The sequence below is a fragment of the Tauraco erythrolophus genome, chromosome 1 (genome assembly GCF_009769465.1).
Source record: "Tauraco erythrolophus isolate bTauEry1 chromosome 1, bTauEry1.pri, whole genome shotgun sequence".
Classification (NCBI taxonomy): Eukaryota; Metazoa; Chordata; class Aves; order Musophagiformes; family Musophagidae; genus Tauraco; species Tauraco erythrolophus.
Genome location: NC_141465.1, coordinates 101,660,469 through 101,686,080, shown reverse-complemented (window position 1 = coordinate 101,686,080; position 25,612 = coordinate 101,660,469). Strand labels below are relative to the sequence as shown.

The 25,612-nt window shown below is 45.0% G+C and overlaps 2 protein-coding genes across 2 annotated transcripts in view; one reads left to right on the top strand and one right to left on the bottom strand.

Moving 5' to 3' along the window:
• The window catches only part of NAA16 (N-alpha-acetyltransferase 16, NatA auxiliary subunit), a 76,501-nt gene extending 75,279 nt beyond the window's left edge, over positions 1-1,222 (bottom strand). The window contains exon 1 of the mRNA XM_086620327.1: positions 1,154-1,222. Coding sequence (XP_086476453.1) covers positions 1,154-1,207 — 54 coding nt within the window. The 5' untranslated portion in view covers positions 1,208-1,222. The remainder of the gene's footprint in view (positions 1-1,153) is intronic.
• On the top strand, positions 1,163-25,167 carry MTRF1 (mitochondrial translation release factor 1). Its single transcript, XM_086620338.1, has 11 exons — positions 1,163-1,194; positions 9,552-9,611; positions 10,187-10,645; positions 15,053-15,144; positions 15,965-16,046; positions 16,271-16,378; positions 16,470-16,642; positions 17,843-17,960; positions 19,165-19,301; positions 20,859-20,957; positions 24,996-25,167. Exons 2-11 carry the CDS (start codon positions 9,608-9,610, stop codon positions 25,116-25,118), a joined length of 1,395 nt encoding a protein of 464 aa, XP_086476464.1. The 5' UTR covers positions 1,163-1,194; positions 9,552-9,607; the 3' UTR covers positions 25,119-25,167.
• Positions 25,168-25,612: the final 445 nt, after the last annotated feature.

Below are 25,612 nucleotides of genomic sequence, written 5' to 3'. Positions count from 1 at the left end.
ATCACACTCAGAGTTTCATGAAAAGGGGCGTCTGGTGTTTTGCTGTGGGTGTCTTTTTTTCCCCCCTCTTCAGAGGAGGGGAACTTTTTTCTTTCCACAAAGAGCATTACAAAACATACAGTGATTGAGCAGAAACTTACAGTTAGAGAGCTCTTTCTTTAAAGTTACCTCACAAACACCAAGTGTCCTTCGCACCAGTAAGCCTCGAAGAGCTGAAGCAGCTCAAGATAATAATTTAGTCAAAGCAGCCCAGCACAGAAAAGTTGAGACGAGTCTTCCAAAGGACACACAGAGTCAGGATACTTCAGTCCACCAGACTGCAACCACACTTAAGGCTGCGCAGTGAACCAGCTTTAATCCAGTCCCTACACTAAAACCGACGTTCTTACTGGAAGCGAAGCACCAGCGGAGATGAACTCTCTAACAACAAATCCCTGCCACGCTTGTACCGTGCTCCGAGGTTTTCCTCCACGCTCCCGAGCGCGGCGAAGCGGGCAGCGGGCGGCCGCGCCGAGCGGCACCCCAAGCCGTAGCCCGGGCTCCCAGCGCACCGCAGGCGGGGGCGGGATGACAGCTCCCCCTCAAGCCGCCCTTCTCGGCCTCCCGCAAGACCGCTCGGGGCGCGGGTTACGGCCCGCCCCCGCCGGCAGGGCCGCCGCCGCCGCCCGCTTGCGGCGGGAGGGACGGCGAGGACAGAGAGGCGGCGGCGCGCTGCCGAGCCCCGCAGCCGGAGCTCGCCCCGGAGCTCCCATCGCGGGCGGGAGGAAGGAGAGCGGCGGCCCCCGGGGGAGCGGCGGGCGGGCGGCTGGCGGGCTCCCTCCCTCCTTCCCGCCCTCGCCCGGCCGGGGGCGACACCGACACCTCCCGGCCCCCCACACGAGCGAGGGGCGCTCGCCTGGCCTGCTCGGCGGGCCCCAGACAAAGGAAGGAAGCGGGGACGAACCGGGACGACGAGGCGGCGGTAGCTCCGGCTGCCCCCCTGCGAGCGCGGCCGCCGCATCCCTTCTCGCTCAGCCGGAGCCAACTCCGGCAGCGGGCGAAGTAACCCGCGCCGCGGGTCGGAGGGCACCGAGCAAGGCCAGTGTGCGAGAGGAAAGAGGAGGGAGAAGCGCCGGCGGAAGGGAGAGGGAGAGGAACGGGGCCAGTGGCTCACCAGGATCCGCTTGAAGAGGTTGCTCTCCTTGGGCGGCAGCGGTACGGACGGCATGGTGCGGGCGGCCCCGGGGCAGGCACGGCTGCAGGGAGGGAGGGTGGCGGCCCGGGAGAGGCAGCCAGGCGGCTGTAGGTACGAGGGAAGGGAGAAGGGGGAGGGAGGGGGGAAAGGAGAGAAGGAAAACCCCGAACTCCGCGGGGCGGCGGCGGCGCGACTGCTGCCCGAGCGGCGGCGGCGGCGACTCTTTAACTCATTGGCCTGTACCGCCCTCCCCGCCGGCTCCCTCCGGCGCTGCGCGCGAGCGCGGCCCCTCTGCGCAGCTGCCGGGGAGGCCTCGCCGCCCGGCTGACGCTGCAAAATGGCAGACGGGGTCCCCTTCGCGCAGGCGCACCGCTGCCTGGTGTCCCCCCACCCCCACCCCGCTGCTTCCTCCTCACTCGCGTCTCCCCCCTTGCGCCGAGTCGAGCCGGGCGGGGAGGGTGTCTTTGGGGGCGGCCTGCTGCTTGTTCTCTCCGCCTGCCCGGTCTGAGGGGAGACTGTTGTTGTCTGGCCGTTGCGGCTTTGCCCTCGGCGCCCCTGAGGGGAGTTACCTGCCGTGAGGCGCGGGGCAGGCGGCCCTGAAGCGGGGGGGAGCCCTCGGCAACGCCCTGAGGGGAGAAGGGGGAACGGGGCTCTCGCCCGCGGAGAGTGGGAAATGAATAAACTCCCGCTGGCCCGAGGCCCGAGTCACGGCTGTGGAAACGGGGTGTGGGAGGTTTTGCAGCGTTTGGCCTCTCCCGGCCGTGGCCGGGACGGCAGAGCGTCTCCTTTGTGTGCTCGCTGCCCTGTTTCTTGGCCCCTAGTAACCTAGTTTCAGCGGCCGCCATCCCAACAGCTCGCTTAAAGCGGTGTTTTGGAGAGCCTGGCCGCCCGAAAGCCTGGGAGGTGGTGTTGGGAGAGAGCAAAGTCTCCGTGAACTGCAGGGCTTTGGGAGGCTGCGTGCTCGCGGTGCCCTGCCTGGTATTTCAGGAAACAACAGCAAACTTCGCAGTCAGACTTGCAGCAAGCAGGGATGTCGTCTATTGCATTAATGCATTTTTCAGCAGTTGGTTATGTAAAACTTCCCAAGCGCTGTCGTGCATGCCTGGAACAGTTAAGTGTTTATTCATGGCTCGGCTCCTTCGCCAAAGGAGGTTTCAGGTCTTTTGGAAATGATTTTTTTTTTCTTGTTATTCCAAGAAATCGTTCTTAAATGAATCTTTGCGAAAAATTTAACAAATGAAAAAAACCCAACCAGAAACAGTAAAACCACATGGCCTGGGGCATTTACTTAGAAGGAAAATTGGTTAAAGTTTATAAGTTACAACTGAATAAAAAGACCATCTTACATGGAAAAAAAATAGGCAGCTTCAATTAGAATGTCTGTTTATGTAATTAACCTTTAAAATATTAATTATATTTTGGTATATTAAAGGGATATTAATTGTGTAATAATATGGTTATCCACCTACCATCCCGGATGATGAACATGCTAGATACCCACAGTAAAGCAAATGTGTGGAAAATGGTCTAGAACAAGAGCCACTTAGAAAAGCTGTGTACTTAACATATGTTATTGGTTACACATAAAGTAGGAGATACTGTGACTGAGGCTTCCAAGCAGCGTGTCTTTGACTTGTCGTAAGACTTGCTGAACCTGATGGACACGATAGCTGCTTTCCTATCAGGCTAAAGGAGGGAACAAGAGAGTGGACAATTTCTTGGAAGAGAGTAACCTCGATGATGGCCTAACTTGAGGACTACTAATTAGAAAAAAAAAAATGTGGTAGGCTTAGGAAGCCTCCGGAGATGAAAATAGCAAAGTGAGGAGAATATTAAAGAAGTACAGCATATGCTTTCCTAGTTCTACTTAGCTAAGCATCAGTTTATGGCCGCTGGCTTTTTGGTGGTGTTTTGTTAATCTGTTAAAATGCGTCATCTGTAATAAGTTTCTTTGTAGAAGAAATGTATTTATTGTGTTTATTTCTCACTTCTTTGTTCTGGCATGTTTCTAATGATGTTAGTCACCTGGGTCAATGACAGCGGTGTGTCTACTTTCAACATGCTGTTCCCAATCCACTGTTCTTTCTGCTATATGGTGTAGTACCGGTGTATTTGGTACCTGATTTTCTCAAAGTTGACAAGGATGGCCAACTTGACTTTGCCTTGCAAAAGAGCCTGTTTGTACCACAGCATGTATTTAGCACTTTTTATAACTAGCCGAAGCCTTGACTTTATGAACTGTAGTTTTCTGTCTTAGTAAAAGGCATGTTGTGCCTCCAGTTGGGTTAAGGGATAAACGGATGCATCTCCGAGATGGCCAGACAAATATTGTGCTAGGTGGACCTTTGGTCTGAAGTAGTAAGGCTAGCTAAAGGTCTCTGTTTCCTGCTAGTCCAAATATGGGAAAGAACGCTGTCTGGAAATAGACAAATTGCAAATAAGAGGCAGGGGTTTGTTTTGCATTTAGACATGCGTCTGTATTAAAAATCCGTGTTAAACGCAGCAAGAAAAGGAAAGCAAGGAGGCAATAAAAGAAACGTTTGTAGATTAGCTGGGAGAGAATAAACAAAGAAATGAGCTTCTGGAGGAGGCAGAGCTCTAGTTGAAAGTGAGGTTTGGGAGCGCAGTCAAGAAAACTTCTTGTCATTTAATCCCACTGTGCTGGGCAAAACAAAGCTCTTTCTGCAGGCTTTGTTAACAAACAGGACTGTATTCAAGACGCGTATGATTCTGTCACCAGTTTTTCGTTCAAACTGAAAGAATTCAGAAGTCTGGTGACGAACTATTTGGGTTGAAAGGAGGGGGCAATATTAAAGTGATATATACATTATAACAAGCTTGTGATTTTGCTGCGTCTCTCGCTGTACTCTGTGGCCTGTCAATGTCAGCTGGTGTCCGGAGAAGTCATGGCACGATGACTGCAGATTTCTAAACCCGGTTAGGGCCCCCCGAGCAAAAAAGGGCCTCTGTGTGGGTATGGACCGGCCTTCAAGCCAAGCACGTTGTAAAGCCTGGACCTTGTTTTGTCTGATGAGCTATTTCTTTGCCTCCACTTTCTGAAGGAACTGGCGCGTTAGGATTGCCAGATTTTAAAGGACAGGACCTCCGTGTCTGTCCCGAAGCCCTGAAGCCTCGCTGTACTTTGGCTGTCACTCTTCCCTTCTGCACCCAAGTCCCTGTGGGCTGCCGTGGTGGCTGAGGAAGGCGTTGGCACCCTGCCTCAAGCAGCCTCCGCCCCGTAACTCCTGGTCCTCACCAGCTTCACAGGCAGCTGCTTGTGAAGGCGTCAAAGCAAACTATGAGAGAGGTGGAAGCACAGGTGGTGATGGGATTTCCTGTCCTTCGTACTCAATTCCCATGTTGCACTCTAAAAGCATACAGTAAATAGGGGGAAAGAGTGGACCGTATATGTTCTGAATATGAGGCACATGGACTAGGTCCTGTGGTTGATGGTGTGTCTCTGGCAACTCTGCTGACAGTACCGAGTCCAGCCCTTGTCTTGGCCACCTGCTCCCTGCATGGTCTGCTGCCCAGTAGGGAGGGCTGAGAAGTTGTTACAGTCTCTATTTTCACGCTTAAGGAACTCACCACCAAGGCATAATAAAAACTGAATCAGGATCGCTTTTCATCACAGGATTTAACGGAAGAATTACTGGCTGGAGGAGAAGCTGATTTGATTTTCCTTGGCCTACCCTCTTCTTGACTAAATTGACTAAAATCAATTTTGAGTGTGTGGTCTGCTTACAGTTTTCATGTTTTTATTAGCTTCTTAGTTGTCCTCCCGTAGATTACGTTCCCAAGATTTTTAAGTATCAGATTGCGTATTTAGAGTCCCAACGCAAGGATAATTTTATTATTTCCTTTCACTGAGGTCTAAGTTGTAGAGGAAGAAGAGTGAGGCGTGGTGGGGACGGTGTCTCGATGACAGCATCTCTCAGGACGCAGCACCGCAGGCTCAGGCCTCGGGAAGCGTCTTTGAGGTTTCAGGGTGCTGTTTGCTGTGGTCCTTTTGTAGACTGGATCAGCTCTGGGGTGGGTCCTGTCCTCTGGAAGAGCCTTTTAATCTCTCTGCCTTGCCTTCTGTCCCAGGGGATAGAGCAGAGCCAGCATCAGACCTGAGATCCAAACAAGCAGTGAGTTGTCATTCATGTGCTGATGAGGTTTGATCCGAATCATCCTGATAATCGGTCTCGTTTTCAGTCTTTTGGAGTATTTACCTCACCAAACCCCGCTGATGTTATGTGTGCCAAATACCAAGTTTTTACCTTTCTTTAACCCTGTGGAATGGCAGTAGCTGGGAAGAAAGAAACTCTGAACACAGTGGGTTTTAAAGCATTTACAGCAGAGCTGGACTTGCTCAGATATAAAATAGGTTAGGAAAGTTGTCAAAACAAAGCAAACTTGAGAATAAAGAATGACTTTTCGGTGCAAGTGGGTGCATCCAAGGGAAACATAAAACAGTTCCAAGCAGCAAAATTTTTCATCTTAGGTCTGAATACATTTCCTTCCTATAGCACACAGAGCAACGAATAAGCAAATTGGCTTTTTGGGTGATTATAGGTATAAAAAACCAGTGGTACTGAAGTCTTTTTAAAATGGAAATTAGGGATGTAGTTATATAATCTGTTTAATATGATCTATTCAAATGTGCATATACATGATATGTTTTAAACCATGCCTTGTTAGGAAGCTGCATCCTATTAGCTTAATGATAATCTGAATGGTTATGTTTATTAATATTTTATAACCGATGTTGGTCTTCAGTAGCACAGTAATAATTCATTTAAGTATAATTGAATAGTGAGTTTTGACGTAAGGTGGAACTTCACGTTGTTTTATGCAGACTTCTCCGAAATTAACCTTTGAATAACCAGATTGGAAACGACATGTATTTTCAGCCCACGTTTTGGAAAAATACATGGAAAAGCGCATGTAATAGAACAGCTTAGAAGTTGGAAAGAGAAGCAAACATTCCCAGTTGTTGTTACTCCTGCCGTTTCTCCCAAAGCATTGCCGAAGCTGGAGCGTGTCACTGTGCAGCTGTGAGGAAGATGCCGAAAACGAAGCGCTGTTGTTGAGGCGGCGATCCCCATTTTGTATTCGGGGCTGGTGCCGCACAGCAAAGCCCGCCCTTAGGGATGCCCGCGGACCGGAGGTGCCCGCGCTGCGGCGGGCCGCCCGGCCCCGAGGCACGCCGGGAGCGGCGTTTCTCGGCAGGAACGCTGGGAGCGGGGGTTTGTCCGCGCCGCTTCCCGTCTGCCATGGCCTCGTCTGTCGAGGGAGGATCCGGCCGCCGCCGGTGAGTGTGGACGGTGGGTGGCAAAGCTCCTCGGTGGGTGCCGGGGCGCGGAGCCCGCCTCGCCCCTCACAGCGCCCTCCGCCTGTTCCCGCCCGCTCCTGGCATCCCCGTCCCCATCCCCCTGGAATGGGGGAGGGTGCCGGGGGGGCTTCGTGCGCGGCTCTCGGGGGTGTGCGCGGGGTGGGAGGCGGAGGTGTATTAAAAGTGGCCCCAGAGGGTCGGCCTGGGGCTGTTCCGGTTACAGCCCGTGTTGGAGTACACGCTCCTTCCGTGTACCTGCGTGTTCTCGCGTGTCTGAATTAATCAGCACGGGGCTAATAGCACCTTTGGTTGATAGAAATTATTTTAAAAACCTCTTAAAGAGGTCACGGCATTAGTAATTGTTTCTCGTCTGGAAACTATAACGTTTCTTTTGCTGTCTAGGTAGCGTAAGTCAGTTATATTGTAATAAGACAACTACGGTTGTCACTTTTGCTTACTGGTTTTGATTTGTGATGTGCATGGGGTAATTTTGTCACGTTACTAAAATCTGCTTTGGAAAGCAGTTAATAGGTCACCTACCGCTCATAGCTCTGTAAAAGTTTTATGGTTGCTTATTTCTGCACGAATGTATCATAGAATCATAGAAGGGTTGGAAGGGACCTCAAAGATCATCTAGTTCCAACCCCCCTGCCATGGGCAGGGAAATCCTCCACTACACCAGGTTGCCCAAAGCCTCATCCAATCTGGCCTTGAACACTTCCAGGGATGGGGCATCCACAACTTCTCTGGGCAACCTGTTCCAGTACCTCACCACCCTCAATGTAAAGAATTTCTTTCTTATATCTAACCTAAATCTGCTCTCTTTCAGTTTAAATCCATTGCCCCTTGTCCTATCACTACACACCCTTGTAAAAAGTCCCTCTCCAGCTTTCCTGTAGGCCCCCTTTAAGTACTGGAAAGCTGCTATAAGATCACCCCGGAGCCTTCTCTTCTCCAAGCTGAACAGCCCCAACTCTCTCAGCCTGTCTTCATAGCAGAGGTGCACCAGCCCTCTGATCATCTTCGTGGCCCTCCTCTGGTCTCGTTCCAGTAGCTCCATGTCCTTCTTGTGTTGGGGACTCCAGAGCTGAACACAGTATTCCAGATGGGGTCTCACGAGAGCTGAGTAGAGGGGCAGAATCACTTCCCTCGACCTGCTGGCCACACTCCTTTTGATACAGCCAAGGATGCGGTTGGCTTTCTGGGCTGCCAGCGCACATTGCCGGCTCATGTTGAGCTTCTCATCCACCAGCACTCCCAAGTCCTTTTCCTCAGGGCTGCTCTCAATTCATTCTCTGCCCAGCCTGTACTTGTGCATGGGATTGCCCTGACCCACGTGCAGGACCTTGCACTTGGCCTTGTGGAACTTCATGAGGTTCTCACAGGCCCACCTCTCCAGCCTGTCAAAGTCCCTCTGGATGGCATCCCTTCCCTCCAGCGTGTCCACAACACCACACAACTTGGTGTCATCTGCAAACTTGCTGAGGGTGCACTCAATCCCACTGTCCATGTCTCCAACAAAGATGTTAAATAGCACTGGTCCCAGTACCGACCCCTGCGGAACACCACTCGTCACTGGCCTCCACGTGGACATTGAACTGCTGACCACAACTCTTTGAGTGCGACCATCCAGCCAATTCCTTATCCAGTGAGTGGTCCATCCATCGAAACCACATCTTTCCAGTTTAGAGATGTGGATGTAACACATATGTTATATGTGACATCTCTCTGAAAAGGAGATACCTTTTTTATTTAGCGTAGCAGAGTTAGTTATTTTGAAATTTCTGACTTCCTTGAAGGACTGTGTCATGCCAGTACTTAGTTTTTTAGGCATTTAAACCCAAGAATTTTATTTTTGAGAGCTCGGGCAGAACTATAGTACAAATTGTTATTATTTGGGTACATCACTTCTTAACTACACTAGTAAAAAATGTGTTAGATGGTTACAATTAATATATTTAATTAGTTAAAATAGAATATAACGTTAATATTTTTAAAATGAGTTAATGATGGTGAGCACTTGACCAAACGATAGTGGGCCATGTGAGTCTGAAGCAAATCCACTACCATCAGCAGAATTAGGTCTTTTGGAATTGAGTCTGCGCGTACACCTGAGCAACTAAGTTCAGAATTGTAGATGATGAGCCTGATTTGTGCATTTTGCTGTGTTCCTGGTGAAGGGAACATGATCCCTCTGCTACAGCTGGTTTTAGTCACTAGAACAATCCAGGAAGGGTATCGTTGGCTTTCTGTAAATTGAAGCGCTCCTGAAGTTGCTGCTGTGGATTTGATAGCCACTGCCAGCCAGGGAATCTGGGGGAGATGCAGAGGCAGAATTAAGGTCGTTCCCTCCTTCTGTAGGTAGTAAAGCAAACATCCAGGCAAGCAAGATGCAGCACTTCTGTTTTACGGCATTTTGCTGTTTCTTTGTTGTGGACAAGTGGATGAAAATAAATAGGTGAGGATAATGGGTGAGTGGAATAGTTAGAATGTCATAGTAATTTGTTAATAAAGTGCCTGAAGGTGCACGGGTCTTGTCACTAATGCGTAAAAAATAGTTGTGTCAGAAAATTGAAATGTATGTTTTAAGGAGATCCTGTTGCAAGGGTTTAATGCTCTCATTTTCTCTGAATCCACTTTTTTGTAAGAATCTGTAGACAGATGGGATTGTGGCACTGGCAGACATATTAAGGAGTGCCTCTTTATTTGTTAAACCTTTTCTGTGTGAGCAGTATATGAATGATTTCAATTTAGTCCTCTTGGTAGAGAGTGTGAGTAAATATGAATGATTTCAATTTAGTCCTCTTGGTAGACCCTTGCACTCCCGTATAAATTTTTTGAGCACAGTAAGAATTCATAGCATAATTTGCAAAGTTGATGGTATAAAATGAAGAGAGAAAGATCTTTCCTAGAGCAACAGTGATGCTAAGGGGAGCCTGTGTCCTGCAAAACTGTAGGCCAAGTGTCTTGGAAAAATGCAGGTGGTGTATTTCAGAGTACCAGCTTCTTACTCACTTTTTGGACATAATATAACACTTATATGTAAATATATTATAGGAAGGAGTACACAGGGGACATAAAGCACTGCGCCAGTGTCATAACATAGTACATATATGGGTGAGTAATTTCTTGAAAGTGTATTGTAGTCCTACTGACTAATCTGTTGCACGGTCAGCTCGATGTTACTAATGTCCTCCTGCCCCAGTTCTATCGTGTTATGGTAATGGGTATAATTTTGCACATTAATTCTGCATATTTCATACATTCTGTATACTATATATAATTCTGCTCCTTTAGTGTAGATTTGTCTTTTCTGAGCAACATTTTTCTTTCGCCGGTGGGGCCTGAATGGTTGGATTTTTCCAATGAAACGTATGGCAAAATGAAACTGTTGTCTGTAGAGCCGCATCTACAGTAGCTTTTCCACAGCATAAATAAACTGTTTTAAGAGGTGAGGGGAGAGACCTTTTCCAACCCTCAGTCACTATAATGGTGCTGATAAAGAGTTTCTGGTTTAATCCAGGACTAAAACAGAAATAGTTGTGTCCATGACAGTTGCATTTGTGTTGCATGTAATCAAGAATAGGATTTGAGCCTGATACAGTTCTTTGTTGGTTTGGGTTTTTTTAATAGAATGGTCTCATTTTCAAGATAATAACAGTGGTCTGTGTACTGTCTACTTTTAATTTCAGGTGGTGGAAAAATAAGAAACAAAATGAAACCTTTCCAAAGTGTCTGTCTTTTTAAGAGCCTGCTTGCCAGTTGCTACTGTCACGGTCAACTTCACAGCTGTCTTCTCCCTCCTGTTGTGAAGAAGATAGGTTACGTGGTGGGACTGCACAACTGTGCATTTTGGAGGCCAAAATCTTTATTGGACACAGCTAAGTTCATGCTGTCTTTTAACAGTCGGCATAGGAAAAAACATCAGGATTCTCAAATGTTGTGGAAGCATGAGGCTGTGCAGAAGTATCTGGAGACTCTAAACAAGGAATACCAACAGGTTAGTCATCTCTTAAATACTGACTCAATAAATGAGTTAGAGCAAAGAACCCTGAGAAGAAGATATGCCGATCTGTCCCCCATTGCAGCTGCATTTCAAGAAATCAAAGAGGCTGAAAAGGAAGTTCAGGAGTTAGAAGCTATGTGCAGAGGTAAGGAAACTCATTTACTTACTTGTTTTAAACCAGTAGCTTTGCCTGCGGTAAACTTCATTGCCCAGCCTTTGAGGAGAGCTTTTAATGAGTTAAGCCAGCCCTGGAACACTCTCTGGTCCTGCCTGCCCCTGGGAGCTTGAGTGCTGCTAGGGCTTTCTGCGTCCAGCCACATCCTTCTGTTTTTCATCTGTCCAGCAGAAATAGTTTATAGAATCGTAGAATCATAGAATGGTCAGGGTTGGAAGGGACCTCAAAGATCATCTAGTTCTAACCACCCTGACATGGGCTGGGGCACCCTCCACTACACCAGGTTGCTCAAAGCCTCATCCAGCCTGGCCTTGAACACTTCCAGGGATGGGGCATCTACAGCTTCTCTGGGCAACCTGTTCCAGTGCCTCACCACCCTCTGAGTGAAGAATTTCTTCCTTATATCTGATCTAAATCTGCCCTCTTTCAGTTTAAAGCCATTACCCCTTGTCTTATCACTACACGCCTTTGTAAAAAGTCCCTCTCCAGCTTTCCTGTAGGCCCCCTTTAAGTACTGGAAGGCTGCAATAAGATCACCCCGGAGCCTTCTCTTCTCCAGGCTGAACAGCCTCAACTCTCTCAACCTGTCTTCATGGGAGAGGTGTTCCAGCCCTTGGATCATCTTTGTGGCTCTCCTCTGGACTCACTGCAGCAGCTCCATGTCCCTCTTGTGTTGGGGACTCCAGAGCTGAATGCAGTATTCTAGGTGGAAATGTTTGTTTTAAGGTTGTTTTTTGATAGAACCGAGAGCAGTGTGAACTGAAGGGAAAAAGTTTAGCGAGCCTAATACATTTGATAGGTGCCGACTTCACCCATGTTACTTAAAATGGGATTCTGTCTAGCCAGGTCATTGATACTTACTGAGCAAATTACATGAACTTTCATTAGGTCCTGAATTGTCAGCTTCCAATTTAAATGTCAAAAGCTAATTATTTCTTTGAAAATATTTGAGGAGCCCTTCAAGGAATAAAAATTGATCGTTGTCTAAGAAGCTGCTGCTTTTCAGTACTCTGCTACAGCAGAAGTTTGGGTAAAAAAGAGTTAAAAATTATCATTGTTTTTGATACCATTCAGGAATAAGAAAGTACACAGAGAGTAAAAGAATTTCTAAAATAAGTAATAGTGCAACATTTCAAGGAAAAGAAAAAAAAAACATTGTTAGAAGCGTAAGGAGGTGCACACAGAAAGAAAGAAAAAATGTTATCTATTCTGCTACACAGGTAGATGTTAAGCCAAGAGAGGGAAACATTGGCCTGGAGAGAATGAGGCTTACATTAAAGAAGTGAAGCAAGGGGAAAGCAAAGGACAGGAAAAATGGGTAGCCAGCAGTGTAAATGGAGGAGGATGAAAGTTCATGGCGCTTTTCAGAGGGAGAACCAAGAGGTGTTGACAAAACAGTAAAAGCCATATTGAAATAAAGCTGGTAAAAATGTAAGTTGTTTAGAAAGATAGAAAACATTGGTATTCTTCAGTTTTAGAAATAAATAGATGTTTGTGCTTTTGGAAAAAAATGGTGTTTATTGAAAATGTTTTAATCCTCAACCCTCTCAAGTTCCCTTCATTGGAGAAAGAGGAAAAGGAATCACGGTGAGGAGGGATAAAAATTTAACACTGAAAAAGAAGTGCTCTTGGAAGAATTAGAAAGTGTTAAGAAAATACTGGAAAATTCAGATTTGAACTTAAAAAGGCTATTTTTGGATCAAGTGAATATAATGAGGAATTTTTCTAATACTGTAAATTATGAAGTGAATGAATAGAGCGAGTTCTAGTTGAAAGAAGAGGAAATAAAAGAGTGAAAGAAAATTAAAGCTGAGAAGTTAATTAAATGGGGCTGGTTTATTCTATCTGTACTGTTTATCATGTGGCCACGTTAAAACACAGTTGTTCCCTTCGTTTGACTGCCCTGTGTTCTCTGTTTAGCTCCCTAACTGACCCTCTTCTCTGTAGTACCCAAATTCCTCATACTCGCTGTAGGATTTTGTATTTGCAACACTCCGTGAAGCAGAAAAATATTATTTCCTGATTTGCCACTGGTGATGTGAATCATGGGGTAGATTAAGTGAATTCTTAAAGGTCAGGTTTGCAGAGAGGTAGGGATGGAACATGAATCCTTTCAACCTCAAGCTCGTTGGTCACCACCAGGCTATTCTTTCATCTCTGCTGACAGTAGTTAATTTGATACCGTTTATCTAACTAGTCAATAATGATGCTTTTTGGGCCAGCTAGAAAGAAGCCTTTGATTCAGTACGAGCTTTGGGTTGGAGTTGTGACGTACCAGCAGGGAAATTTATCCAGTTCTTGCCTTATGTATAGAGGATGCCAGGTTCAAGTGTTGATCTGACATCTTTTATTCAAGGGGAAAAGGACCCAGAGCATAAATTAAAAACTGGGATACAGAGGAGCTGCTGCTGTCCTTGCTCAGTACACAAAGCTGGTTCAACATCCCATCCCATGTAGTTCTTAAGAGTCGCTGCTGAGGCCACCAGTAACCATGGGTGTGTATGTGTGTGTGTGTTAGCTGCTGTGAAGGGCAGCCAGGCTCCAGATGCCCAGAGATGTGGATCCCACCGTCTTTGTGCCTATTTTTGAGATACTCGATTCCTGCTGAAGAATGCAGAGCTCGGGCAAGTCATGCAAGGCAAGGAGATGCGTTCAGCTATTGAGTGTCCAGTTTTATGCTGCATTTGAGGCAAACCTATGGTTTCCATGCTGGCCAGAAGGCATAAGACTTACTCCTCCTCTTTGTTGCCTCTTCTCTCGCTCTCATGTCCAGCTGTTCAAAGCTGTCTTCCCCCATTCCCCCATTTGTGCTGGTAAGTGTCCAGTTGTAAATTAAATCTAGTTCAACTTGGCATCATAAAATACATGCATTTATTTAACCAGACCTGTTTTTTTTCTTTCAGTGAGTTGAATTACTTTCTGATCAGATGAGTGACAGAGCCACTCCACAGCTGGTAGAACAGTGAGAAGAAAGATGAAAAGGAGAGGGTGCTCCGTGTTTTGACAGTGGCAGGTTTTCCACTTGACTCCAGCTGTCTTCCAAATTTCTACTTAGCGTATAATCTAATGCTAACTGATCACCATCTTTTAATTATTGTAAACTGGAGCTTCCATAGTAGAAAAAGTTTGGAGCTTTTGCTAGCTTTATCTGAGAATGTTTCCTAGTCTGGTAGTAAGCTCTAAAATGTGGGAAAGGGCATCTAATCACAGAATCATTGAATAATTTAGTTTGAAGGGAACCTCGAAGATCATTTGGTCTGATGTCCTACTCAAAGCAGGACCATTTAGAGCAGGTTGCCCAGGGCCTTGTCCAGTTGAGTTTGGAATATATCCAAGGATAGAGATCCTACAACCTCTCTGAGCCCCGTTCCAGTGTCTGACCACCCTTAGGGTGAAAATAGTTTTCCTAATACCTAATCCGAATTTCTCGTATTCCAGCTTTTATCTCCTTTTATCATGATATACAGATTCTGTCTCCATTTTTTCTGTGTCTTTCTGTTAGGTACCTGTACACAACAATAAAACCTTTCCTCCTGCTTCTTTTCTTAAGGCTGAACAAAAGTAGTTTTCTCAGCTTCTTCTCATATGTCCTTTGCTCCGCCCTTGACCATCTTGGTGGTTCTCAACTAGACTCACTCCAGTAGTTCCATGCCTTTCTTGTACTGAGGAGCTCAAAACTGGACACGGTACTCCACATTTTGGTCTCACGTGCTGAAGAGAAAGGAAGGGAATCTTCTTAAGGAAAGCAAAGAGTGAAAGTGAGGTCTCCCACATCCTGATGATTTGCATCTGTAACTCCCCCATCTCAGTGATCTCTTAAATAGCAGGAGACAGGAGGTTTGAAACCTCGTTATTATCATCGTACTATTATTTGTAGTGCTCACTTTATTGAGTTGCCTACAAATTGTTGAATAGATGGGTGTTTCTGGGTAAGTCTAGGAACAAAATTGATGCATGAAAAATTGTAATAAGGGAAACTGAGGCAATTATTATCTGCAGGCATGTTTTTGACGTATTTTGTCCAATCTGTTTGTGAATTTACCGCTGGACTGTTGATCTGTGTGACATAACCATCAGTTTAACTGAGAGTAAGTAACTGTCAGGAGGGACTGGCATCTACTTGATGCAGACTTTGAGCCATAAGGTAGAGATTCAGAGGTAAAATATCCACTACTCCTACCAGCACACCTGAAAAATACAATCATTTAGTTAGCAGCGTGCAGCCTGGCATAGTCTGCTCTTATTTCATATTTCATGCTGGCAAAATGCAACTTCAGGCTTTTACATGCTGCAGTGCCTGTCTTTGGTCAGCTGTATTACAATTTGCTCTAAGCTAGGTGAGGTTGGCTAACATCTATTCCTGTTGTTGGAATTCAGAGCTAGACAGCAGAGATGAGAAACAACTTCTAGAGCTTGCCTTAGAAGAGAAGGAAACCCTGGATAAAAAAATCAACATGTTGTGCAGAAAGGTGAGCCTGGGGTAAAATTCCATTACTTTGTAAATAAAGTTGTCAGGAAAATGTTACTTTGTGATCTCACCAATAGATTCTGACACTTGCATTTAATGAAACAGAAGTCCAACTTCTCGATTCTTGAAAAGAAGCGGCAACATTAATTATTAGTAAGCTTCTTACTGACAATTGTGTCTTAGAAGCTTTTAGTCATTTTTGCTTGCTTGGTCTGTCTGCACATGCTGCAGGGGATTTTAAAGATGGTGGGTCCATGCTGTTGAGACCTGACATGACATCCTAGTAACTGTTTGTGGCAGCAGAGCATGCATTCTTGAAAGATTTCTGATTGGAACTTGCAGCCTTTCATTTTCCCTTCAGCTGACAGCACCCTGTGAGTGGGGAAATTAATTATCAGCAGGGAAGCTGAAACGATTCAGTGGCGAGCTCTATGTTTGGGCTGATTTCTAGGTTCAGATTGAGATAATATGAAATGAGACTTTCTGAAAAATAACGTAAAGATAGGCTGGGTTGTAGGTAACAATTTTATTGTGTTCGTAGGTAGTTGGGGCTGGAGTGGGTGACCTGGCACTTGACTTTGTGGGATCAAATTTTCAGCTAGCTTTACTGTGGATGCACCAGCATACCCTGTTTCCACTCGGACTGCACTGAGTTGCAATGGCTGTTGGGCAGTTTTTAGTCCTACTTACTAGTTTGCCAAAAGAAATCAGTATTGTGTGCACTCAAGCTGTGGCAATTGTGAAGGCTGGCTGTAAATTTGATTAAGAGGAGATAGAGAGTCACGAAGGAGATAATGACTTTTTTTTTTCCCTCTTTTCAGCTTTTCCAGCTTCTAGTGCCAAAGGAAAAATATGATAGAAGTCCTGTTGTATTAGAAGTGACAGCTGGCAGAACAACTGGAGGTCAGCAAAGTCCCCACAGTAAAGATGACTTCAAACCTCCATCCAACTTTATTAAACCTCTTATGGGTTATTCTTAATGCCTTTTTATACTTTAATGGTATAAAGTAATACTTTCTAAAGAGTATTGTGTCTAATGACTTTGCTTAGAGTTGCAGCTAAATCTAAAAACTGGTGGCTGCCATTTTGTGACTGCTATTTATGTTGTAGCGCCTTTATATTTTTAGGAGACATCTGCCAACAGTTCACTAAAGAAATGTTTGAGATGTACCAGAACTATGCAGACTATAAACGTTGGACCTTTGACATTGTGAACTATACGCCGGCCGAGATAGGTACAGTAGTTCTTCAGACATCCTACCAAGACAATGAAATTAAAAGCTGTGTTTCTGTGCTATATTTGTCACACATTATTTATCTCTCTAGGTGGATTGCATCATGCTGCTGCTCACATTTCGGGAGATGATGTCTACAGGCATCTGAAATATGAAGGAGGGACTCATCGAGTCCAGCGAATCCCTGAGATGGGCCTGTCGTCAAGAATGCAGCGTATTCACACTGGAACAATGTCAGTTATTGTCCTCCCTCAGCCAGAGGAGGTAAACGAACTGTTAATCAGGGTGGTGCAGCTGTGTATCCCTGCTCACTCATTTTGACATTGGAGTAGGTGTTATTTAAAACCACATTACCGTTACTGTTTTGGGATTTTATTGATAGTCAAGTGCTTTGTGCAAGTCCCAGCAAGTGAACCACAAGTTCTCTGACTCTGGAAGGTGACAGCCTCTGGCTCTGTACCGTAACGGGTTTGTGTTTAAACGGGTCATCAGAAGCAACTCTGCAGAGATTTGCTGTGGCCCAAAATGGTGTGTAAATCAGTGATTGTTTCAATGAGTATTCCAGCCCCAGCACTCACAAAGCTGAATGCTATGAGTAGGCCAATTTTAAATTATGTCATGTATTAAGACAGGGAATATATCCAAGAAAATATTCCGTGTTGCATAGTAATGTGATTCTGCAGGTCCTCTTGATTCTTTCTGGTTTCATTTAAATTATTGGTGTCCTCTGTTAAATCAAGGACAGTCTGCTTTGAATTTGAATGAATGAATGTGTTGGCTAGTCTTTCTGAGATCTCAGTGATACCAGCAATTCTCACTTAAACAAGCGATTTACACACAAAATAAACAAAACCAGATCCTGTAGGCTTTCCCTGCACGTTCTCCTGCTTCCTTGTAATGCTTTCCTTGCAACACTGATCAGATCTGAATGTTCCTTTCCCATCCACTGAGCTCATACTATGGTCCAGGTCATCATGGACTCGTATTTCCAGTGCTGCAATCCTTACTTGGATCTGCATACACCCAGTTTTTCCTCAGTTAGATGTTTTTAAGTGCTGTTGCAGGAATCATTCAGTCTTGACTCATGAGCAAGATCCTTGCACTGCTGTTTAGAAGTAGTTTTTTATTATTTGCTTATTTCTTAGTCTCTCTGCCAAAGCTAGTGATTTTACAAAAAGTTGATGATTTTGTTTTGTTTCACACACACACATACCTTGTTTTATGAAGGACCTGGAGTAAGAGTTTGAAAAAATAAATGAAATATTTAAAGCATCACTTGCTTTGCAGAGATATTTGACATTGCATTTTTAAAAAGTATAATAATTAACGGATTACTCAGGAACAGTTGTGAAGGAGCAATTTTTTTGAGAAGATTTTTTTTTTTTGCACCGAGTATCAATAAAATATTTTATCATAAAAATATTTTTAGCATGAGCAGAAAGTAGTAATTTTCTTTGATTCTAGGTTGATGTTAAAGTGGATCCCAAAGATTTACGTATAGATACATTCAGGGCCAAAGGAGCAGGAGGGCAACACGTTAACAAAACTGATAGCGCTGTCAGAATTGTACACCTTCCCACAGGTGAGTCTGTCTGTATTTCATACTTCTAATTATCTTAAATCTGTATCCTGAAGAGAAAGCTTGTGATCCTGCAAGTTGTTTCTTAGAGTGAGTTTGCAGGGTTGGGCCTTATACCAAAAAAGGGAAATAATCCCTTCTTGTTCTACCCCTCTTCTAGCAAGCCAACGTGTGAGAAAAGGAACATGTACCAGTGGCACAATGGTCAGGATGTGGCTATTACGCCAGTTTTGTCTTCAGAGAGAGTGTTTAATGAATACGCTGTCTTTGAAGGATGAAAGAACAAATGGAGGTTGACAGGGATGGGATGGAAGATGTAAATAATTTGTGCTGTGTGCTCTGTACCTTCATGACTACTGGCCTTAGGCAACTGAGGGTGTGCTTTGCCTAGCTGGAACCTATGTAGTGACAAGACTGAGGAAAAAGGAGACTTGAAGATTTTCTTTCAGTACTAGATAATGCTATCATATGCTGAATGGGAAGGAAAATGTGTACTGATGGGAAGGTAGCATATATACTGGGCCACATGTCTTTCTCAGGATTTGTTTTTATTGAAATTCAGTGGGTTTCTGTCTGTCCAAATGCAGAATCTCTTCAGGCACAGGAAGTTCCAGAAGTGACCTAAATACAGCTGTTTCCTATATGTCTTTTTATTTCAGACATAAAATGAGAAGTAAAAATAAGTACTAAATTTATTTTAAAGACCTTTATTTTGCTTTATTTCATTATTCATAATTAAGTTCAAGACGCTGTAGTATTGTTTAGACACCCTTCTTTGCTAGAATAATTAATTTTCCAGTCTCCAAGAGCTTATCTAGACTAAGACTTTAAAAACTTGTGCTACACTGTTTTAAACATGCTTCTGCAGACTGTGCAAATTACATTTTTAACATGTGATAGCTAATTGGAGTGAACCTGTTTTCTGGAAGCAACCAGAAACTTGTTTGCTTCATGAAATTTTAAAATATCCCTGACTTTTCTGTAGCACTGAACAAAGCCTCTGGTGTGGCTATGAAGAGTTTAAAAACATACTAATGGTTCTGGCCAGTGTGTTAAAATGACTTTTTATCCTACAGCTGAAAGGCCCTGCAAACCAATACTCTAGGAGGTTTCATCTGCCTAATGTGCTGGAATTAATTTAGCTTGTTTGTTCTTTGTTATAATGGGCTTTTGATGTGAGTGAGCTCTCTTGAATCCCTCTGTAAAGGACTAACAGTTGAGTGCCAGCAGGAGCGATCACAGCAGTTGAACAAGGACATAGCCCTGCGGACACTGAGGGCGAAGCTGTACCAGCAGATCATTGAAAAACAGCTAAGTCAAGAGCAGAGTGCCAGAAAACTGCAGGTGAGACCATGCGATTGCTGAAATTCGGAGAGGGTGCTATGTTGTAGATTTGCTTCTGATCTGTTTTGAGTGACAGCGACGGAGCAAGTCAGTGTGTGTCTGTTTTTAACTCATCCCGGTTCAACGCTAGTGTAGACTTCTCAGGCGATGAATAAGATACCAGCTGTAGCTGGAAAGAAAAGAGTCAAAAGATGGTAGCTGGAATTACCCAAAAGGCAACACTCAACATCATGTATTGAATCACCCTGTTAGGGCCTGAGTTACATGGTTAGAACAGCAGGAAAAAGTTATTTTCCATGAACACCAGGATCAGAAGTTCTCAAAATTGTGTTTTAACCTGTTTCTAAACCAGAATATTTGTAAGATCATACAGAGTTTTTGAAAAAGAAACAAGTATATAAACAATCCTGCCACTTTGCAGTTAGGTAGCAGTTTATTTGATATGGTTCAGGTAACCTGTTAAGGAGGTTAAACTCCATAAAAGAGTTACCTCAAGTTGTGCTGCAAAGCATGTATTTTCTCTTTAAACGTGCTGTGATTCTTTTCTCATTCTTCAAGTATTTTTCCATTTGTGGCACAAACTTCAGCAGCGATCAATGGGAATAAAAATACTTCAGCATTACAGAATTGTTCAGTACTCCAGAGTTTCCAGCTCAGCTATTTAATCACTAATTTCAGGTTGCATTTAAATGTGTCGTTCCTGCACATTATTAGTTCGGTCATTGTAAGTGGCGAGTCATTTATCTTTTGTTGTTAATTTTAGCTTGAGAGTCTTCAAAGCTGCATTTAGGACTTGGATGTACATTTATGTGAATACTACAGAAAATCAGGCAAAAGTAAATTACCTTTCCCAATGTTTCAGAGTTTATTCAATAAGTTCTTTGTTTTGAAATGTACATGTGGGTGCAGATGAAATTTTCAAAAAAGCCCGTTGAAGCAGGCGCCCATTTCTCTAAGCAGTTCTTAGCATTTACTTCTCCACTTGACACAACAATGCTACATTTCAATTTCTGTTTTAAAACTTCTAGAATTGCTTGCACTCTTGCACTTTACCACTAGAGGACTACTCTTCCTATCCTCAATTTAATCCTCTTTCAGTGCTAATTTCTGACAGCCAAATGTTAGTGGAACTGCTTGGCCACATGTTGACTGTGCTGCTTCTGTTATTAATGGTGCTTACTCTCTCTGTCTTTTATTGGAGCTACAACCCTCCAAAAAAGAAAACCACACGTTTTTGGGCTAAGGACACATAGAGACATATCTCATGCCTTACATGACTTTTGAGAGTTATGTAATTCTTCCAGCTACAGAGCTGGAACAGAAATGTACCGGAGGATGTAAAAACTTGATCTGTGATACACAATCACAAATAATACAGTTTAGTAATGCCACAATATTTTTTTAAAAAGTATATATGCTAACTCTGTACCACTAGGTCTGTAGGTAAAAAAGGCTGATTGATTTAAAGTTTATTCTTGGTATGCTGTTTCAGAGTAGTATTTGATTTTTTTAAAAACCACAGTATAATAGAATTTATTTTTTGCTGCTTTGCTGCAGTTGGGAACAAGAGCCCAGTCAGAGAGAATTCGTACTTACAACTTCACCCAGGACAGAGTCACTGACCACAGGATCTCATATGATGCACGCAATATCAAGGTAATGGTTGCTTGTGAGAGTTTTTAAAGTTATTTATGTGTACCATAAGAAGAAAAAATTAACTTAGTGGAAATTAAGTATATGTGAGGAAATCAGATAGCGACTTGTGTGCTGACAGAACGTCAAATGTTTCATAGAATCATAGAATGGTTTGCGTTGTGTCATGGTTTAGCCCAGCTGGCTCATCCAAGCAACCAGGCATCCACTCCCACTCGCTTGCTCCTCTGCTTCCAAGGGGCAAAGAGGAGAAAAATGTAACAAAAGGCCTGAGGGTTCAGATAAGAGCAGGGAGGGATCATCCAGTGACCATGACCCCAGGCAAAACAGACTCAGCTTGGGGACAAATCGATTTAATTCGTTAACAGTTACTTCAGAGAGGACAACAGAAACAGCCAGATCTTAAAATGCCTTCCTCCCACCCTTCCCTTCTTCCTGGTTCTACCCTTCCTCCCACCCTTCCCTTCTTCCCGGCTCTACCTGCTCCCCCAGGGGAATGGGAGTTGTGGTCAGTTCTTCACACATGCTGTTTCTGCCACTCCTTCCTTAACAGGGAGGACTCCATACGCTCTTCCCCTGCTCCAAGTTGGGGCAACTCGTCACAGGAAATAGTCCACAGGCTTCTCCTATGTGAGTCCTTCCTGCAGGATACAATCCTGACCCATCAGATTGCTCCAGTGCAGGCGTTTCCCATGGAGTCGCATCTTCGGGTGCAGCCACCTGCATCCGGCATGGGGTCCTCCACAGACTGCAGATGCATCTCCGCTTCACTGTCAGTCTCCAGCAGTGTGGGGGGTCCCTCCCACAGAGACAGTCCTCTGTGAACTCCTTTGGGCACAGGCGATTGGGTCTCTGCTCCAACGAGTCTGTCATGGCTGCAGGGGCACTGCTGCCCTCTCGCCACAGGCTGCAGGGGAATCCCTGCTCCGGCACAGCTCCTCCCTCTCCATCTGCAGGCACAGCTCCTCCCGCTCCATCCGCACTGACCTCAGTGTCTACGTAGTCGTTTCTCTCAGATCTCAGTCCTCTCTGTGCTGCATCTGGGCCAGGCTTGGCGAACCTCGGCAGTCCTGGCAGGACGAACTCTGTCCAGAGGTCCAGCCAAAGACTGGTCCGACCAGTTTTGGAGCTAGGGAAGCTTCTCGAATCTCCTTTACAGGGGCCATCTCTAGAACCCTTCCACTGCTATCAAAGCTTCATCACATAAACCCAGCACAAGTTGGAAGGGACCTTAAAGATCATCTAGTTCCAGACCCCCCTGCCATGGGCAGGGATGCCTTCCACTAGACCAGGTTGCTCAAAGCCTCATCCAGCCTGGCCTAGAACACTTCCAGGGATGGAGCATCCACAGCTTCTCTGGGAAGACTCTTCTGGTGCTTCACCACCATCAAATGAAGAATTTCATCCTTAGATCTATTAAAAATCTACCCTCTTTCAATTTAAATCCATTACCCCTTGTCCTATCACTACACACTCTTGTAAAAAGTCCCTCTCCAGCTTTCCTGTAGGCCTCCTTTAAGTACTGGAAGGCTGCTAGAAGGTCTCCCCGGAGCCTTCTCTTCAGGCTGAACAGCCCCAACTCTCAGCCTGTCTTCATAGGACAGGTTCTCCAGCCCTCGGATCATCTTTGTGGCCCTCCTTTGGACTCGCTCCAGTAGCTCCATGTCCTTCTTACGTTGGGGACCCCAGATCTGAACGCAGTATTCCAGATGGGAGTACTCACGAGAGCTGAGTAGAGGGGCAGAATCACCTCCCTCGACCTGCAGGCCATGCTTCTTTTGATGCAGCCCAGGACACGGTTAACTTTCTGGGCTGCAAGCGCTCATAGAACCATAGAATGGTTAGGGTTGGAAGGGACCTTAAAGATCATCTAGTTCCAACCCCCCTGCCATGGGCAGAGAAATCCTTCACTACACCAGGTTGCCCAAAGCCTCATCCAACCTGGCCTTGAACACTTCCAGGGGTGGGGCATCCACAACTTCTCTGGGCAACCTGTTCCAGTGCCTCACCACCCTCAGAGTAAAAAATTTCTTCCTTATATCTAATCTAAATCTACCCTCTTTCAGTTTAAATCCATTGCCCCTTGTCCTATCACTACATGCCCTTGCAAAAAGTCCCTCTGCAGCTTTCCTGTAGGCCCCCTTTAGGTACTGGAAGGCTGCTATAAGATCACTCTGGAGCCTTCTCTTCTTCAGGCTGAACAGCCCCAACTCTCTCAGCCTGTCTTCATAGGAGAGGTGCTCTGGCCCTTGGATCATCTTCACGGCCCTCCTCTGGACTCACTCCAGTAGCTCCATGTCCTTCTTGTGTTGGGGACTCACAACATGAGCCGGACATTGCCGGCTCATGTTGAGCTTCTCATCAAGCAACACCTCCAAGTTCTTCTCAAGGCTCCTCTCAATCTATTCTCCACCCAGTCTGTATTTGCGCTTGTGGCTGCTGCGACTCATGTGCAGGACCTTGCACTTGGCCTTGTTGAGCTTCATGGGGTTTGTACGAGCCCACCTCTCCAGCCTGTAAAGTTCCCTCTGGATGGCATCCCTTCCCTCCTGCGTGTCAACCGCACCACAAAGCTTGATGTCGTCAGCAAACTTGCTGAGAGCGCACTCAATCCCACTGTCCATGTTGCCAACAAAGATGTTATGTCTAACATCTTAGTGCTGGTCTTAGTACTGACCCCTGAGGAACGCCACTCGTCACTGGTCTTCACTTGGACATTAAGCTGTTGACCACAACTATTTGAGTGCGACCATCCAACCAATTCCTTATCCACCAAGTGGTCCATCCGTCAAATCTATGTCTCTGCAATTTAAAGACAAGGATGTCGTGTGGGGTAGTGTCAAATATAGGTTTAGAAAGCTTAAAATTTCTTTTCTGTCTTTGTAGCGTAGTGTTGAAGATGACTGGCACAGGATATAACTCACTGTCCTACTTCTCTGTCTATTTTTCTCCTAATATATGAGTGAAAAATTACCCAGTGTGCAGTCCCCATTAGTGAACTCAAGGAGTCCCTTGGCCAAACTGCAAAAGTGAAATTTGAGATACTTGAAGTGTAGTACAGCCAAAAGAAAAACCTGACAAGGATACGTTTTAGTTAAGCCATGTCTTTCCTCCGCCCTTTGATGCTGCAGGGAAGAAAGAGAAAAATGCTTCTTTACGTTTGCCTTGCATGCCACAGTTAAACTGAATCTGAATGCTTTCATTTTAAGATTACCTGGTATTTTATTTCTGTGTGAATCTCTACATATAGCTTGAATCTTATTTATTTATTGTTTTTTTACGGGCAAGCAGATTTTTGTCAATTTATGGAAAATGTTTTGAATTTTAGGACAAAACTTAGGGTGACTCTTCAATATTTTGGCTTAAGTATCCAGTCTACTTTAAGTGCTATTGCATAGGCAGCAACACTTTTTGAGCTGTACCCTCAGATGTCCTGGGTAACTTCAGAGAACACAGGGCTTGCTGAATATGGAATGGCACCTACTTGATGGAGTGGGGAACAGCTACACAAATACCGTGATGGAGAAGGGGAGGAAGTTCCATGACTGTAGAAAAATGCCTTTTCTTAGTCAAGCTTCTCAGTTAGTGTTGGGACCTTGTGACTTTTCTTGAGCGAAACTGGAACCGTAAACCGCCTAACAAAAGTGAGTTAAGGTTTGCTTGCAAAGCAAACTAGTTCTTGGCATGAACAACAGTCTCTGAATTCAGTCCTTCAGCCCTTGATTGTTCTGGCTAGGGGATTTCCGTGTAAACACATGGGTTGCACGAGAGTGTGGCAGGAAGGCACCAACTGGTAGCTCCTTTTTTGTTCCTGCCAGAATGAACGTGCTTTTCACAGGCACCCAGCAGAAGTCCCGCTGCTGTGCACCACGCTGTGTTGCGTTCACACGGGGGGCCGCAAAGATGAGCGAGTGGATGCGCTGAGATAACACTCCAGGCAGAGTGCATTCCAGGAGCTCCTCTCCTGAATAGTCAGCGTTTCAGAATAATACTGGCGTACAGTCAGTAATGCTTTTGTCTGTTGCTATGTTTTTTTCATAGGAAATTCTAAATGGGAAAGAAGAACTCGATAAGTTAATCAACAGACTACTGGAGTTTGCAGAGATAGAGGCTGTCACCGAATATCTAGAAAATTTGAAGGCTTTAGAAGGAGGCGGCTGCTGAAGACCTTGCGTGGAGTTAAAGCAGAAATGTTGTGCTCAGTAGCAAAATAAAACGGATGCACTTGTTAGATGATAGATTGATTAATATCTGTGCCTCTGTGTTTCAGTGGGTGATACTACTCTTTTTTTATACTTGGTGCAAATGGGGTTGAATTTATTACAGCAGCCCTAGCAGAAAAGAACAAGCTTGGACTACTGTGTGCACATACCTTCTGTCTTGGCAGCGTGGCTTTGTTAAGCCGGTCCTTCTCTTGGCCATATTGCAGCTGGAAAGATACAGAATCACAGTGATGGAGCAGAAGAGATACCACATAGTGCAAGTTTTGTTTTGGGAGTGGGAGAGGTTCCTCTCCAGGTGAAAGAACCTAAGCTCTCCAAATATAGTCTAGAATCTGGCCTCATGAATGCTACTTATTTTTATCCATTGATGGGGTGAGCTTCTTAAATGTAGTTCCTTAAAAATAACTCTGTATTATGATGCTTTATTTTTTTAGA